At 41.4% G+C, this 16937-nt stretch overlaps 1 protein-coding gene across 2 annotated transcripts in view; it reads right to left on the bottom strand.

The window, feature by feature from the left end:
* The window catches only part of KLHL7 (kelch like family member 7), a 41507-nt gene that overhangs the window by 4004 nt on the left and 20566 nt on the right, over positions 1-16937 (bottom strand). For both annotated transcript variants that reach the window (XM_084896539.1, XM_084896540.1), the window contains exons 7-9: positions 16490-16632; positions 3855-4095; positions 900-1101 (exon numbers count right to left, since the gene is read on the bottom strand). In XM_084896539.1, the coding sequence (XP_084752665.1) occupies positions 900-1101; positions 3855-4095; positions 16490-16632 (586 nt within the window). The remainder of the gene's footprint in view (positions 1-899; positions 1102-3854; positions 4096-16489; positions 16633-16937) is intronic.

The raw sequence follows: 16937 nt of genomic DNA, 5'->3' as shown, positions 1-16937 counted from the left end.
TGTTTCAAAAAGGAATTACTAATTATGCTTCTTTAAACCCTTTAAAAGTAGGAGGGAAGCTGAAACTGGTTTGGCTCAATGGACAGAGCATCGGCTTGGGGACTGAAAGGTTCCGGGTTCGATTCCGGTCAAGGGCATGTATCTTGGTTGCGGGCATATCCCCAGTAGGGGGTGTGCAAGAGGCAGCTGATCAATGACTCTCTCTCATCGATGTTTCTCTCTATCTCTCTCCCTTCCTCTCTGTACAAAATCAATAAACTATATTAAAAAAAAAAAAAAAAGTAGGAGGGAAGACTGGTCATATCTATAGATATAAAAGCCTAAGTGACTGGCTGACTGCTCAACCATCCAACCGATAGCTATGGTTTCATCAATTACAAGATCAGAAAAATTGGCTAATCATTTATTTCTTTAGCACTTAGGTTCTGCCTAAGTTATTTTGTTTTTTAAAAAGCAGTTACTTCCCAGTTGATTTAAGAATAATTTTACTTAATAAACATAAATACAGACATACTTTCATAAGCACAAACTGACAAAAGGCATTATACCTAGGGTTATAATTCAATACTATTTCCAATTAAACATATAATATTTCTTAAAGGCAAATTTACTACTGATCCTAATTTCTTCCCTCCTCCCCTACATTTCCTGACCTCTAAAAGGAAGTTATTTCATGAGTTTGATCAAGCAGTCAGAGGAAGAGAAAGAGAGGGGCTGCCACAGGGTATAACTGAAGCCATTTCTTAAGGTGCAGAGGAAGGTCCAGGCTGTAAACATTTAAAGCTGTGTGTACATTCTTAATATAAGAGCTAAATTCTTCCGTTGGGCTCTTTTGGACACATTTTTCACTGAGCTAACAAATACAATACTGTGAAACAGAGTTTTAAATCTATACATACGTTTCTGTGGCAGGATCATAAACTTCACAGGAATTCAACACTCGGCCAGAAACATTGTTCCCTAAGCTTCCACCGCAAACATAGATTAGGCCATTGGCTTCCACCATCCCATGGCTGCAGCGCTGGGTCAGCATGCTGGGCTTTGTGTGCCAGCTCTCAGTTCTCGTGTCATAACACTCAAATAAATACAGAGCTGAGTTTCCTGGAAAAGAAGAAGGCCCCATCATTCTTGATGGAGTGTGTATTGTAGGCTTGGAGTGAGCTGACTGTAGAGGGAGTCAGTTACTGGAAGAAAAAATTTAAGGTTATAGAGTCTTTTCTAGACTCAATAACAGCATCACAATGTGGGAACAGTTGGTACAGACCTTGGAAAATATTCACAGAAGGATGTGTGGAGAGACTTATATATTGTAATTACATTTTAGAAAAAAGATTTGGTTTGATTTCAAAAGAAAATTCAATAAGGAATTTTATGGATGTTCTCCAGCCCAGTAGTGCATGATGGGAATTATCCAAACTTGAAATGTTTATATAGAGGGGGAAAGCAATTTATTTACAGGTGGTAAACCCATATCTTAAAATATGAAAGCTATCTGATAATATTCTGAGGCTTACCATATAATCTATATATATAAAGAACAAGGGTCCATAACATCCAAAATGACCGAAGGCTCAACTGACTGGAAGTCAGTCCTGTAGTGAGGGCTGGGCTGCCGTAGTGACACAGCACTGTCTGCTGCTGCCGCGGGCACTGTGACCCAGCACTGACTGCCAAGAGAGCTGCGAATCAGGCCCAGAGAGAGGCTGGGAGAGAAAAGCAGGGTCTGATCTGTAGCCTCTGAGGCAGCTGTTGATGAGCACTTGCTTCTCTTTCTCTCTCCCGGCCTGGCCAGCAGCTGCACATCCACTGGGGCTGCTGATCAGCCCTGCCTCTCTGATCATGCCTGTTGATAGGCCTGAAGATGCTGACTGGCATAGAAATTGACCAATCAGAACCTAAACTGGATGAACTGTGAAGGCAGAACCTAAGGTGGGGGCTGAGGAGGGATTTTAAGGGCAACAGCTGTTTGGTGTAAGGTGTAAGAAAGCAGTTCAATTTTTTAATGACTGGTTTGGCAGAATAGTGTATATGGCTATCAGTCCAGATAAAGGGATTATGTATTTTTGTCTGCCAAGAGCATCTCCTCATGATGAAAAAGGTTCTCCCTCCCCCGCTTTAAGCAATCCTAACCTATATATTCTATCCATACTACTAAAAGGGTAATATGCTAATTAGACTGGGTCAACCAGACATCTTCTGGACAAAGCCATGGTGGTGGGGGCCAAGGCAGAGGCCGTTAGGGGCGATCAGGCCGGCAGAGGAGAGCATTTGGGGGCAAGATCAGGCTGGCAGGGGAGGGCAGTGGGAGCAACCAGGTTGGCAGGGGAGAGCAGTTAGGGGCAACCAGATTGTCAGGGGAGGGCAGTTGGGGGCAAGATCAGGTCAGCAGAGGGCAGTTAGGGGCAATCAGGCAGGTAGGGAGGCAGGCAGAGGGGTTTGGGGGAATCAGGCAGGCAGGCAGAGGCACTTAGGTGAGATCAGGCAGGCAAGCGGCTAGGAGCCAGCAGTCCCAGATTGTAAGAGGGATGTCCAACTGCTGGTTTAGGCCCAATACCACATCCTCCAAGGGGTCCCCAATTGGAAAGAGTGCAGGCTGAGCTGAGGGAACTACCCTCCAACCAATTTTGTGCCACTAGTCCTATATAAGAAAAGCCTAATATGCTAAGTGTCTGGTCATCCAGTCTGCAGTTCAACCAATCAAAGTGTAATATGCAATGATATGCTAAGACCACTCAACCGCTCATTATGACGTGCACTGACCACCAGGGGGCAGACACTGCAACTGGTAGGTTAGTTTGTTACTGGGGTCCAGCCGTTTGGGACTGAGTCAGACAGGCCGGACACACCTTGGAGCCCCATCCTCCTCCCCACTGAGTCTGCAAACCTCCTGGATCCCTTCCCAGCGCCGATCATGCACGGGTGGGGTCACTCGGCCTGGCCTACACTCGTAATCTGGGACCCCTCAGGATGTCAGAGAGCTGGTTTTGGCCTGATCCCACAGGACCCCACTGGTGCACAAATCCATGCTCTGGGCCTCCAGTATTCTGTATCAGCCACTGCATCACCAACAATGCTACTCTTCCTGACTTCTCTCAGTGGTTGTGTGGTAAACCCTGAAATCATGCTGGTCCATTCTTGAGTATATTATCAAGGTACGGTTGTATGTTTCAGTGTTTGAGCATTGACCCAGGAACCAAAAGGTCCTCTCATTCAATGTCCAGTCAGGGCACATGCATGGGTTGTGGGCTCCATTCCCAGTAGGGGGCGTGCAGGAGGCAGCCAATTGATGATGTTCTTCTCTTATCAATATTTATATCTCTCTATACCTCTCCCTTCCTTTCTCTCTAAAAATAACAACACATTTTAAAAAAACTGGACATTTTTTTAAAAAAATGGACATAATGCAGGAAGTTGAAGTTCTTTTAAAATACTGATTTATAGCCGAAACCGGTTTGGCTCAATGGATAGAGCGTTGGCTTGGGGACTGAAAGGTCCCGGGTTCGATGCCGGTCAAGGGCATGTACCTTGGTTGTGGGTATATCCCCGGTGGGGGGTGTGCAAGAGGCAGCTGATCGATGACTCTCTCTCATTGATGTTTCTAACTCTCTCTCTCTCTCCCTTCCTCTCTGTACAAAAATCAATAAAATATATTTAAAAAAAAAATAAAAAAAATACTGATTTATAAAGGAATATGGTAAGCCTTCAAGAAATGGGCTCTAAAATATTACATATACATTTAAATTATGTCAAAAAACATCTGGATAAATAACACCAACTGTTTATTTAAATATGAAAGCCAAGATACTTGGCTTTAAAACACATGCCCCAAACAAAAACACTGAGAAAGTCCTTACCGACTTCAGAACCTCCAGATGTATAAATTTTGCCCTCTGCCGCACAGGCAGCGAGGCTGTCTCTAGGTGTTGGGGGGCCCAGTTTGGAATACCAGCTATCCTTCACCACATTATAGCAGTCCATTCGCTTTATGGGGAAAAGCTGAGAGCCACCCAAAATGTACACAACATTGTCCCAAAACACGCATGCTGCGTCTCTTCGTTTTTCAAAGGGGCAGCGGATGTCCGTCCAGCTATAATCCTGTAACAGGAAAGTACAGGAAGCTTTCAGTAACAGAAAAGTATAATCGAAAAGGATAAAGCAAAGACAGTTGAGAAAAAACAAAACATAAGAATATGTTAATTTACTAGAATACATATAAAAATGTTTGGCTTGAGACTATTATCCAATCATGTGGCTCCCCCCCCCCCCCCCCCCCATCTGTTGGCAGAGGGCAAGAAGACAGTGGCTGCTTTGGGTTTTTCTGGCTCTAAAATAAATGTCAATGTATCATCATCACCCAGTCTTCCATTCTTTCTGTTACTGAGGGTAATAAAACAGGAAAATTCTAAAATAAGCAAAATAGTTCATTATTTAAAAAAACAACTTTTCTTTAAATGTGAATATCCTCATCCCATCCCTGCTAGATGTATAGAGTGTTATAAAGAATCAATGGTAGCCCTGGCCAGAGGGGCTCATACGCTGGTATGATTGGTAGAGCTTCCTATACACTGAAGGGTGATGGGTTCAATCCCCAGTTGGGTGTGTACAGAAGGCAACCGACTACTGCAATGTTTTCTTTCTCTCTCTTTTTCTCTCTCTCTCACATCAATGGAAAACGTCCTCAGGTGAGGATTGAAAAAAAAGAAAAAAGAATCACTGGTTAATATGAAGTTTAAACTGCCATTGTCCTACCAATGTCTAAAGCTAGAAGGTATTTTGGGGACTGCTGTGAGATATTTTCTGTAAACATTGAGTTGAGCCAGTCAGTGTAGTCAGCCAGATGCTTAAAGTCATGATATTTACTATGAAATACTTGAGTATGGTAGTTCTCCATTATCCATGATGGATTTGTTCCAAGAGCCCCAGTGAATGCCTAAAACTGTGGATAGTCATACACTATGTTTTTTTCATATGCATACATATGATAAAGTTTAATTGATAAATTAGGCACAGTAAGGGATTAACAATAACTAAAAATAAAATAGTATAATCTCTCTATATAAAATCCTAATATGCAAATAGACCAAACAGCAGGACAACCGAACCGGTCACTATGACGTGCACTGATCATCAGGGGGCACGCATGGAACATGGTGGAGTATCGGCCCTGGTGGGATGGCTGAATAGGTGAGATGAGGGTGGGGGTTGGAGGTGGGGGAGACTCAGACCAAGGCAGGGTGCTGGTTGCTGTCATTAGGGTGAGCCTCTGGTGGTTACTGAAAATTCTTTGCTCCCATATGCTGTGGTCCTGCTGGGAGCTTGCACTCGCTGCAGGCGCCGGAGCAGCTGCTTGTACTTCCTGCTGACATCCAACCCTGATCACTTGGTGTGGTCAGTGGGTGCAAGCAGTGGCTGCCGGCCCTGATTCCCCTGAGGGCTTCTCCACCTCCCTCTGCTCCTGAGGGGTGATGGGGGCAGAAGCCACTGCTCGCACCACTGATGTTCACACCTGCTGTTGGCGCTGGCCCCAATCGCTCCACACCATCAGTGGGTGCGAGTGGGGGGTGGCACTGTCCGCGCATGGGAGCGGCGGCAGTGGGAGCAGGGCTGCTGGAAGACAGGGGACCGGGGGCTGTGGTGGGAGGGGCCTGGCAGGGGCACAGAGGATGGGCCAAGACCCGCCCCTATGCCCACCGCAGCCTTGTAGCCCACAATTTCTTTCAAGGTGCATGAATTTGTGCACTGGGAGACTTGGTGCATGAGATTCGTGCACTCGGGAGGGGGTGTGTGTCCCCCTCAGCTAGGCCTGTGTCCTCTTGCAGTCCACAGTCCGGGAAATCTTAGTTGGATATCCTCAGCACTGCTGCAGAGGCAGGAGAAGCTCCCACCACCACTGCTGCACTCGCCAGCCATGAGCCCAGCTCAGGGCTTCTGGCTGAGCGGTGCTCCCCCTATGGGAGCACACTGACCATCAAGGGGCAACTCCTGTGTTGAACGTCTGCCCCCTGGTGGTCAGTGCTCATCATAGCGACTAGTTGTTCCCCCGTCCAGTCTATTTGCATATTAGCCTTTTATTATATAGGATGAAAAATCTAACTGAATGTGGAGTCTTCTCAAAATATCTTAAAAAAAAAATTTATCCTCACCCAAGGATATTTTTCTCATTGATTTTTAGGTAGAGTGGGGCTGGGAATTGAACCTGCAACCTACAACTGATGTATGTGCTCTTGACCAGAATTGAATCTAGGACCCTTCAGTCTGAGGGCCAATGTGGTTAACCTTTATGTGTTTAGTACATGTGTGTGACACAGGACAAGGCATATGCTTCTATATACTTGCAATTTGGGCTATAATTTCTCCAGAAATCTTCAAGTTTTTAAATCTTCCAACTCTCCAAATACTGTCATTGGTCATTGTACATGTTAGACAATAAGCTTGATAAATACTAACTATCCTATATAATAAAAGGCTAATATGCAAATTGCCTGAATGGTGGAATGACTGGTGACTATGATGCACACTGACCACCAGGGGTCAGATGCTAAATGCAGGAGCTGCCCCCTGGGAGTTGGTGTGCGCTCTCACAGGGGGAGTGCCACTTAGCTAGAAGCTGGGCTCACGGCTGTCGAGCGCAGTGGTGGTGAGAGCCTCTCCCGCCTCCGTGGCAGTGCTAAGGATGTCCAACTGCCAGCTTAGGCCGGGAAGCGGCCTAATTATAATTATACACTCGCAGACATTCCCCTGTATAAAGTTCTGTCTTCCCAGACCTAGTTAGCTTTTCTTGCTTCTGCTGTAATAATACACCACAATGTAGACTTTTTTGAGTTCAAGTCTCCTTTTCTTTCTGTAGGCTTTTCTGTTAGATATCCTTTCTCTGAATCCGCACCACACTGACGTAGCACATTGTGTGTTCTCGGCTGTGGTGCAATGCTACAGAATAGTGAGACGCTTTTTGAGGTGGGGGGCTGTCATGTTTTCTCTAAATGCCTCAAGGCAAAAACATCAGTCTACCAATTTTCCTGAGTGCAAGACTAACTTTATATAGTCTGTATGCTGAAAACACCCAAATCCTCAAAAAACAGAATCACGACAAGATGTAGGTTTTAATAATCAAGATAACCAAAATCCCCCGAAACCAGTTTGGCTCAGTGGATAGAGCGTCGGCTTGCAAACTGAAAGGTCCCAGGTTCGATTCCGGTCAAGGGCAAGTACCTTGGTTGCGGGCACATCCCCAGTAGGAGGTGTGCAAGAGGCAGCTGGTTGATGATTCTCTCTCATCGGTGTTTCTAACTCTCTATCCCTCTCTATTCCTCTCTGTAAAAAATCAATATATTAAAAAAAAAAAAAAAGAAAAAAAGAAAAAGAAAAAAAAAAAGATAACCAAAATCCAAAAGGAAAGAAATACCTTTTATTTTTAAGACTTAAGAGCTATATTTTGAATTATTTTGAGAGGAAGCCATGCAAAACTAGGGAAGATAGGGCCTTAGAGAAAAGGAGAGCAAAATGAAAAAAATGGTAAACCACTTGAAGATTTCTTGCAGAAACCTCAAGAAGTTAATCTGAGTTTAAGATGACCAAATTATAAGCACTTTCTCTTAAGCCATTATCTGACATCTTAGTTTCTAAGAGCTGTCAAAAAAAAAAAAAATCACAGAACTATGGCAATAATCTATATCGAAAGCATAGATTATGTCAGATGCCAGAACATCCCTAGAAGTAGTTTCATGAGCCAAAACCGGTTTGGCTCAATGGATAGAGCGTCGGCTTGGGGACTGAAGGGTCCCGGGCACATCACCAGTAGGGGGTGTGCAAGAGGCAGCTGATCGATGACTCTCTCATCGATGTTTCTAACTCTCTATCTCTCTCCCTTCCTCTCTGTACAAAATCAATAAAATATATATTAAAAAAATCAATAAAATATATTAAAAAAAAAAAGAAGTAGTTTCATGAAAAATACATAGGCCCACTTTTGGCTTCATTTATTTTACAAGGTCTCAAAGAATATAGCTCTAAGATACTAATAAACTTGGGCACTGAGCTAGGCTCTACATGAAGCTATGGGTCTCACATAAGTCAGATAACCTCTCACGGTGTTAGTTTCCTTATCTGTAAAACCAAGAGACTAGATTATCTCAGGGCCCCTCCTTTTCAGCCCCCAAATCCAATGAGTTGGAGTCCAAATGATTTAGAATGTGTCAATAACAGAGAGCTACTATTAATTTATTCATTATCGAGCACTTCCCTTTTGCAGAAATTATGTTGAAATATCTTGAAAGAACCTTGGGTTGGGAGTGAAATCATCTGGGTTCTTCTTATTCCTGTTGTGTTTCTAGCTAAATGCCTAGGAACATCGAGAAACCTCAAGAGTCTCATCTATAAAATCAGGAAGTTGGCAGGATGGCCGCTGAGGCCCTGCCTCCATATCTTACCGCTTATAAACACAATGCTGAACCACTAAAACCACAGCTTCTCTGAAAACAGGGACTTCCCCAGGTCTCGGTGTGGTATGTCGCCCAAGGCTCAGCACGTTTTAGGGAATGTTTGTATTGGCTGACAGGCCACATTAGTAGAAAAGTATATCTCATCCAATTGACCTAAAGATCAAAGGTTGTAGCTACGACACATGACTCCTAGTTTTGAAGTCCAATGTGCTATCCATTGCGCCACGGAATGACTCCTAGTTTAAACCAGTTCCTCACTATAGCACTGAACATAAATTACACAGACTCCAGTGCCGAGGGATGGGGAGACCTGTGACCAACCAACAAATGATGTCATATATGTAAAATGAGAGGATTGGAAAGATTTTCACTAATTATTGATGACTGTCTTTTGATGTTGGGAGCACTTTAGCTGTCTCCTTTACATCTTGGTATATTTGAATTTTTGACAATAAGCATGTGTTTTTTTTCTTTAAACAGAAAAAAATATGAGAACCAAATGGTTCCAAAAGCATGGTGCAAGGAAAAGAACACCTCCTTTCACTTATAATAGTGCTAAATGTTTTAATAGAAATATGAAATTTAAAACTAAGTTAATTGTGAATTGAAAAACACAGAGAGTTATACTATGAGGCTGGATTTCAACTACAGGATGAATCAGAAATAGTCTCTGCCTTCCTGCCACGTAGCAGTACTCTAGTGAGGGAACTCCAGTTTTCCAGAAGCAAACACTTAATCAGGCCAAGTGATTTCATGGGCTATACCCACTGTGAAGTGCACTCATTGTCACACAAACATTGCTGGAAATATATTAACCACCGAAGTCCAGAAAGGAATTTAGTAATCAGCCATTAGGAGAAAATACTCTTATAACTTAAGCTCTTTAAGAAATATAGCATTGTGGCTAGAGAAAAAACAAAACAAAAAAGCTTCCACAGTTGGGGGTGGGTAGGGAATGATTGTGGTTATAAGCTGATAGATAAAATTAAGAACAATAAAAAAATAAATATGTATTTCTCAGCTGTTAATGATTAGTTAAAATAAGCAAGGAGTCTGAGACGAGACCAATTCAAAGGGAATTACTAATTTAAGAATCACTGCCTTGGCTAGTTTGCTCTATCAGTGGATAGAGCATCAGCCCGTGGACTGAAGGGTCCAGGGTTTGATTCCAGTCAAGGGCACATGCCTGGGTTGCAGTATCGATCCCCAGATGGGGGTTAGGGGGCATGTAGGAGGCAGCCAATCAATGATTCTCTCATCATTGATGTTTCTCTCTCTCCCTCTCCCTTCCTCTCTGAAATCAACACAAATATACTTTTTTAAAAATCACTGCTGCTTTAGGTCACAAAACATTCTTCCCCCTGCTCTCAAACTAAACACCTGTCACTAAAAAACAAAACTCAAACCTGAACTACACAGAAATTTAAGTATGAAATGAAACTCACTCCAAAAATCAAACCTGACATGAATATTGTGCTCAATAATAGCCCTTCTCCTTTGAGTATAAATAGGTGAGATAGTAGGTAAATTCCACTGCTAGCAACATGCCAGATATTTCAACACATGACTTGTCTTTAGATAAACTTTGACATGTAATTTTTAAAAATTTAATTTTATTTTTCCGTCACCTTTTATCCCCTCTATGCCCTCTACCTCCTCTACTCACCCCCCTCCACTCCCGTAATCACCACACTTTGTTGTTCGACGTGTAATTTTCAATCTTGTCAAAGGAAGGCATATTACACTTTAAATGATTATCTCAAATCCCCAAATGCAGTAACATACTCATTTAATAAAATGTTCTCACCAGTGGGACAAACACCGACTCTGTCTCAGATGTGCAGAGTACAGGAGATAATGCAGATGGCCAAGAGGTGTGAAGAGGTAGGGAAGGCGAACAGAAAAAAATGAAGATGGTGAATCTTTTTACATTTGAATATGGAAAAACTAAGGATGGCAAGGAGAACCTGAGTGAACACAGATCAAAAAAGAAAAAGAAAAAAAAAGGAGTCAAGTGAACATAATGGATATTCACATTTAAGATTTAAACTTTTTGTTAATAGATCAGAAAACTGAAGTCTATCAAGGCTAATTGACTTAAGTCATAAATCTAGATGTAAAATTCTCTTTCTTCACAGTAGTTGTTTTCCTTAAAAGAAAAGGAACCAAAAAAGGCCTCACAAAAGAAAAATGACCAATGGCCCAGTCCTTCAGTTCTTTTGCCTATGCCAGTGGTCGGCAAACTGTGGCTCACAAGCCACATGTGGCTCACAAGCTGCGGTTTGCTGCTCTGTTGACTAATGAGTTTGCTGACCAATGGCCTATGCCTAATTTCCTTTTAAAGCACAAATTTAAGTTAGTTTCCATTTAATTAAATAATACTTCATAAGCTCTGACTTGAAGGTAACTTCATCCCTCCCCCGAATCCCCAGGTCTTTTGATTTAGAGCCAACCAATATTTAAACTCAGTCCTATACGACAAACTGACAAAACTGCCTGAGAAATGTTATATACTGGTTCACTCACTCTTGAATACAGGCCTGCCTCAGAGATATCATGGGTTTGGTTCCAAACCATTGCAATAAAGCAAGTGTCTTAATAAAGTATTTGTAATATTTTTGCTGGTGGACAGTGTAGTCAACAATTTGTAAAAAAAAAAAAAAAAAATGCAACATCTGTGAAGTGCAATGAAGCAAAGCACAATAAAAACAAGGTGTGTCTACACCCATAGTGGGCCAGACACTGATCTCAGTGATGAATCTACTTCAGAGTTCTGAGCAAGAAAATGTACTCAGGGTAGCCCAGTGGTGTGGCTCTGTGGTTGAGTGTCAATGTTTCTCTCTCTCTATCCCGCTCCCTTCTTCTCTCTCTAAAATCAATTAAAAACAACAACAAAAACACCCCACAAACAAATAAAAAACAACAATGGTACTTTTTTTAAAAAGAAAAACAAAATGTACTCAGGGTAAACCCACTGGACCTGATGGCTCCATGTAACACGGCTTCCTATGGTTTTCTGTCTTTATCATTTACAGTAGGGGTGTCGAACTCAATCAGAGAAGGGGCCAAAATCTAAAATCCAGCCTAAATCGCGGGCCGAATGGTTTACTGAACAGTCATAAACTGACAATGTCATAAACTGACAGTGGAGTGCAGTGATGACAGCGCGGTGCGGGCCACATTGCAAGGCCTGGCGGACTGGATTTGGCCCGCGGGCCTTGTGTTTGACACATGTGATTTACAGGATCTGGCCCTCACCTGTGGATTTACTCCTTCTTTGTTTTTGACAAAAAATATGCAGAATCCCCTTTTCTCTAATACCCATTCTCTTATTTCTCTACCATATATAAGTGGTGAGCTGAGACCCTTACAAAATTCTAAGTTCTCAGAATGCATCATTTCATTGACAAGAAGAGTCCAAATCAAAACTGGTCAATTAAATCAACTTTTATTTAGGCATCAATATCATAAGACATTCCCATGCTACTATTTGAGAACACCAATACTCAGAGAGTAGAGTACTGTTTATAGCTAAATAACTCTTTCAGTAATCACTAAGCACTTGAACATTTTAAAAAAACAAAAAAAAAAGGGCCGAAACCGGTTTGGCTCAATGGATAGAGCGTCGGCTTGGGTACTGAAGGGACCCGGGTTCGATTCCGGTCAAGGGCATGTACCTTGGTTGTGGGCATATCCCCAGTGGGGGATGTGCAAGAGGCTGATCGATGACTCTCTCTCATCGATGTTTCTAGCTCTCTATCTCTCTCCCTTCCTCTCTGTACAAAATCAATAAAATAAAAAAATAAAAAATAAAAAAGGTACAGGTAGGGAAGGGAAAGCTCAGCAGGCTTTATAATTGGACAACATCATTTCAAGTCAATACAGCAGCCCAAGATTTCCTTTTCCGTCAATTCTCAGAAAAAATATTAAGATTTTCTTTCTTGTCATTTTTCATTCAGCAATTAATGTAAGTATTTGCAGTTAATACAAATATCTGCCTCCTCTCACCAGTGACATCCAAAGGATATCTAAAGAGAACAGTTTACAGAGACACTGGCTTAATTTTAGATAATCCAATTTAAGTAACAATGCTTAAATTGTCCCCTTTGAAGGAGATAAAAAAAATGATCATTTTTGGCTGGTAGAGCACACACAAAAATGGGTCCCCTTTAATGATAGTGAACACCACTTTAACATTTGTGAAAATAGTAACTTCAAGAATTTTAAAATAAAAAATTCCTATAGAGTATATTTTATTAAGCAGTCTACTTGAATAATGAAATACTATGTTCACTTTGGGAAACTTAAGGTAAATAATAATTTATAATGAAATCGGCCTACCCAATTGTTTTAAAGACTAATCAACTAATATTAAAAAGTTACAAATAATGGTAAATGGTGCAAATTTTTCAAGATGAAGTTTTATAGCAAAAATAAGGAATGGGTTGGTACTTCTAACAGAAACATTTAATACATAATGTAATGAGATTCTAATGGTGTTAGCACCAGGGAATAAGAGAGAATTGATAAAAAGAGGATGTTTTTATTGGTAGTTATTACCTCAATTATTTTAAATTTCCCACCAGAAGTCTAAACATTTTTGGTTGAATATACAAAATAGCAGTAAGTAGGGGCTATTTATAGGAGTAAGGTAAGACATCAAGTGAGAATCCTGAAATTACATTCTCATCTGCAGGCTGGTGCAGAATATTTCTCTCTTTTCGACTGTTCAATTAAAAAAAAAAAAAAATCAAGGAAAGTGTTAGAACTACAGACCAAACATACAAAGTGCTAAGAGTCATTCCACATTTGTCTTATTCTAGAAACAATGCTCACTGTCTCCTAAATGAAATCAGGATTCTCCTTGCCCCTCTGTACATCAAAATAGCTATCTACTTTATGCTAAGATAAAATATTCCCACCAAAACATGTTTAAGTCTTTTTAACTATCAGATCCAACATTATGGTTAGGCTTTGGGAACTACATGGGTATAAAACTATTATCAACAACTGAAAGCTGTGGATCTAGAATTACAACCAAAACTCCTATGATTTCAGTTTTTGTTTGGAAAAAGAGTTTATAAATGTCCTGCTCTTGACTCAAAAAGATCCTGAAAAATTTAAAAACACTGAAATTAGTGTCAATAATCTTAACCTTAGCTGATATGAAACAGATGTGCAAGTGTAACAATCTTTTAAGTACACTGACATTGTGCTCATTAGATTTTATTGCCAACCTGATCCTCCTTCCTTGAAGAGGTCTTTTTGATGTTGGATGGCATATTTACTCTGCGCATTATGATGTTAAGTATATTATAATAACAAGGAGAAGCTGTTGCTGGTCTTCTCTACCAAACCAGAGGAGGAACTGCCGGGAAGGGTGGCTCCGTTGCAGCCAGGCCAGATGTGGCCTTATTGGACCAGATTGAAACAACCACTAAAACTTGGCACATAGCTAACACTTTGGCTAAGGAACATTTCTGTTACTGTCTACCCAGAACATTAGATGGAATTTCTTTTCGACTGGCAAGGAAAGGAGGCCTGGCCTTGAGGACCTCTGTGGAAATGAAGAGTAGTTTGTTGCCCCAAGAATCTCCTACATATTACAGATGACACATATCCTGGATTTGGGTGTCCTACTTTTATACTTTAACTGGGTAAACAAAAAAGCTGCCAACTGCAAGAAAAAGTCAGAGCAGGAGAAGGCTCTGTGAGACAGGCTACAGTAGTACAGCTCAGCCGCTCAGGCTACACTGTGATCCTGGGGCATCAGGGTGCTGCCTATGGCTTGAAGCATGCCCCAATCTGATCACAGAGCATGCCACTGGGATTCTGGAGCAAGCCAACCTACTTTAAGCAGGTACCATTTGAAAAAAAAGTTTTTATTGATTTTAGAGAGAAAGGGAGAGAGAAACATGGATGGGCTACCTCTTGCTGGGGATCGAGCCCACAACCTGGGTATGAACCTGACTGGGAATCAAACCTCTTGATGGGACAACGTCCAACCAACTGAGCCACACCAGCCAGTGCTAAGCAGGTATCATTTTCTCAGTAAACATCTAATGGCTGGCCACTAGTTCTAACACACAGCAAATGCCTAACACTAAGGGAATCCAGGTGACCATATCATTAATCCTTTTCAGAGTTTATCTGATCTGCCAAATCATAAATAGCATACGATTAACCAATAATCTGATATGTAAACATACAACTGGGCTTATGGAGGTCCCAAAGGCACAGAATACCTGAACAGCTAATTACAACCCTTACCCAGAAGGCTTTTTCTCTTAACCAGGATTATGTCTTCATGGAGGCAGTCCCTAAAATCAGCTGATAAATTTGAGAAATCTGAGCTTGGTCCATTTGTGACAGAACTGGCCCAAAGAGGACTGCTAAAGCATCACAGTCCCTGCAGGGGAGGTACTGAAGGACCATATTCTGATTTGGCTAAATTTCAAGCAGTTCCTTTTACTGTCCATTATACCTTTCAGGATGGAAACTTTTGGTCAGTTTTTTTTTTTGTTTTTTTTTTGTTTTTTTTTTTTTTATCAATTCTTAGGCAGTGGTGAATGATTTATCCAAATGGGTACAGATTTGGAATAAGCAAGAATGGAAGATTGCTGACAAGGAGAACTGAGGAAAGATAAAGCAGATGGCTGTCTGGAAAGGATACAAATTTGTGTCCAATATAAATTCTATCCAGAGTGCCCACAATTGCAGCAAAAATCTCTTAATCATCATGTGGACAGGGCTGCATCTGTATCTCTCCCCCTGACCCCAATCTGATACTTGCTCAATGGCCTTAAGAGTGACCACAGTGGCAATGACAGAGGCTTGCATCAGCCAGTGGCTACAGAAGCTAAAGAACTCCCCCACACCACGTGACTATCCTCTACTGGCCAGGACCCACTCTGTCAATATTATTGGCCAATATTGATTTGATACCATACCTTGAGGGAACCAGTTAGTTACTTAATCCCAGGCTAACTATACTGGGACCTTTCCATGGTTGAAGGGACAATGCCTGCCCCTTATTGGAACTGATACTTACTCTGGATTTGGATTGGCTTTTGTAGTCTTTTGCACTCTTAACACCACCACCACCACCACCACCAAGTGTTTTGATAAATGCCTTGTACATCACCACTACAGTATTACACACAATGCCTCCAAGCACCCACTTCAGTGAGAAAGATCAGATAAGTATCCTGATGTCAACAGGATGTTCTGGACTCTTCAAGTACCTCTCATCAACAAAAAATAGGCCTACAAAATGATGAAAGAGACCCTTACGTGCTTAGACTCAACACCAATTACAGACTTGCCAGGATGGGGTGCTATCTTTTAGGACTGGCATTTTCTGTGTCCCAGTAAATACTCACTGTATCACAGGATCAGCAAAATATTGTTTTATCTCCCACACAGCCAAAAACCCAGGTCCAAGACACAAGGGATAGAAATGTGAGTGGACTCCAGTAAGGTTATAATTAAAGATCCATTTTTAAAATCGTGTCCATACATCTATGACTCAGGCTCTGCTGGCCCAACCGGCACAGCATGTCCTGGAAAATACATTAAAATTGGTGATCCTTTCCAGATGGTTGCATTAAAGGTAATTTTATCTTTTCTCTCTGCGATTTTCTAGGTTTTCCAAATTTTCTAAAATGACTGTATATTATTTTATATTAAACATAATTACTGAACAAAAACAAAACAAAAACAATACATGTACTCCAGAAGCAAATATTCATTGAAAATGGCACATAAGAAAAGGAATTGTAACAAAAGCAGGGAGTTGCTATCAAAATGAGGTAAGAGAACTAGTACTCCATTTCCTTTGACAGTGGTCACTGTGCCACACTCCAGAGCAATTATGGAAACCTTTGAAACCTGACTAAGCCTCAATTTCCCAATGTACAAAAAGAAGATGAGAACTATGTTTCCCATAAGGTATGTAAAGGCACATCATACTAGCACGAGTTATTACTACTGGTAGTAGGTGAGTGTCCACTTGCTCAAAACTTTCCGAAAGAAAAGGAAAAATCAGTTACCTTTGGGTTGAAGTATCTACAAGACTGTGGTTGAGAGCCTCCAAATAGTGCTATGCGGTAGTCATGTTTCTTTCTTCTGGGCCTTGTGCCATCTACCAATTCTTCTCGATCCTCTGGAGACAGGAGATGATACCTCATTCCACCTGTGGAAAAATACATGGCAACTCTTTTAATAACTTCAGGCACTTTAATGCTTTGGGGGGAAATTCACCCAAACATAATAGTGCTTTTATTTGTGAAACTGTTTTTTCTATCAGCCCTCTATGAGGGGGAAGAGAGACAGGAGAAATATGTTAGGATCTGAGTCCTAACCAATTTATTGTTCTCAGCAATTACCATTAAGCTGATTGCCCCACCCACTATTACATACCAGTGAATTATCTGGCTTTTCAAGCAATAGCTGCCAAAATATTAATTATTGAAATTCAGATCTCCTAACCCAGCAGTT

The sequence above is a fragment of the Pipistrellus hanaki genome (assembly GCF_964339955.1).
Source record: "Pipistrellus hanaki genome assembly, chromosome: 10".
Classification (NCBI taxonomy): Eukaryota; Metazoa; Chordata; class Mammalia; order Chiroptera; family Vespertilionidae; genus Pipistrellus; species Pipistrellus hanaki.
Note: the sequence above shows the minus strand (reverse complement) of the source record. Positions and strands in the feature narration are given on the sequence as shown.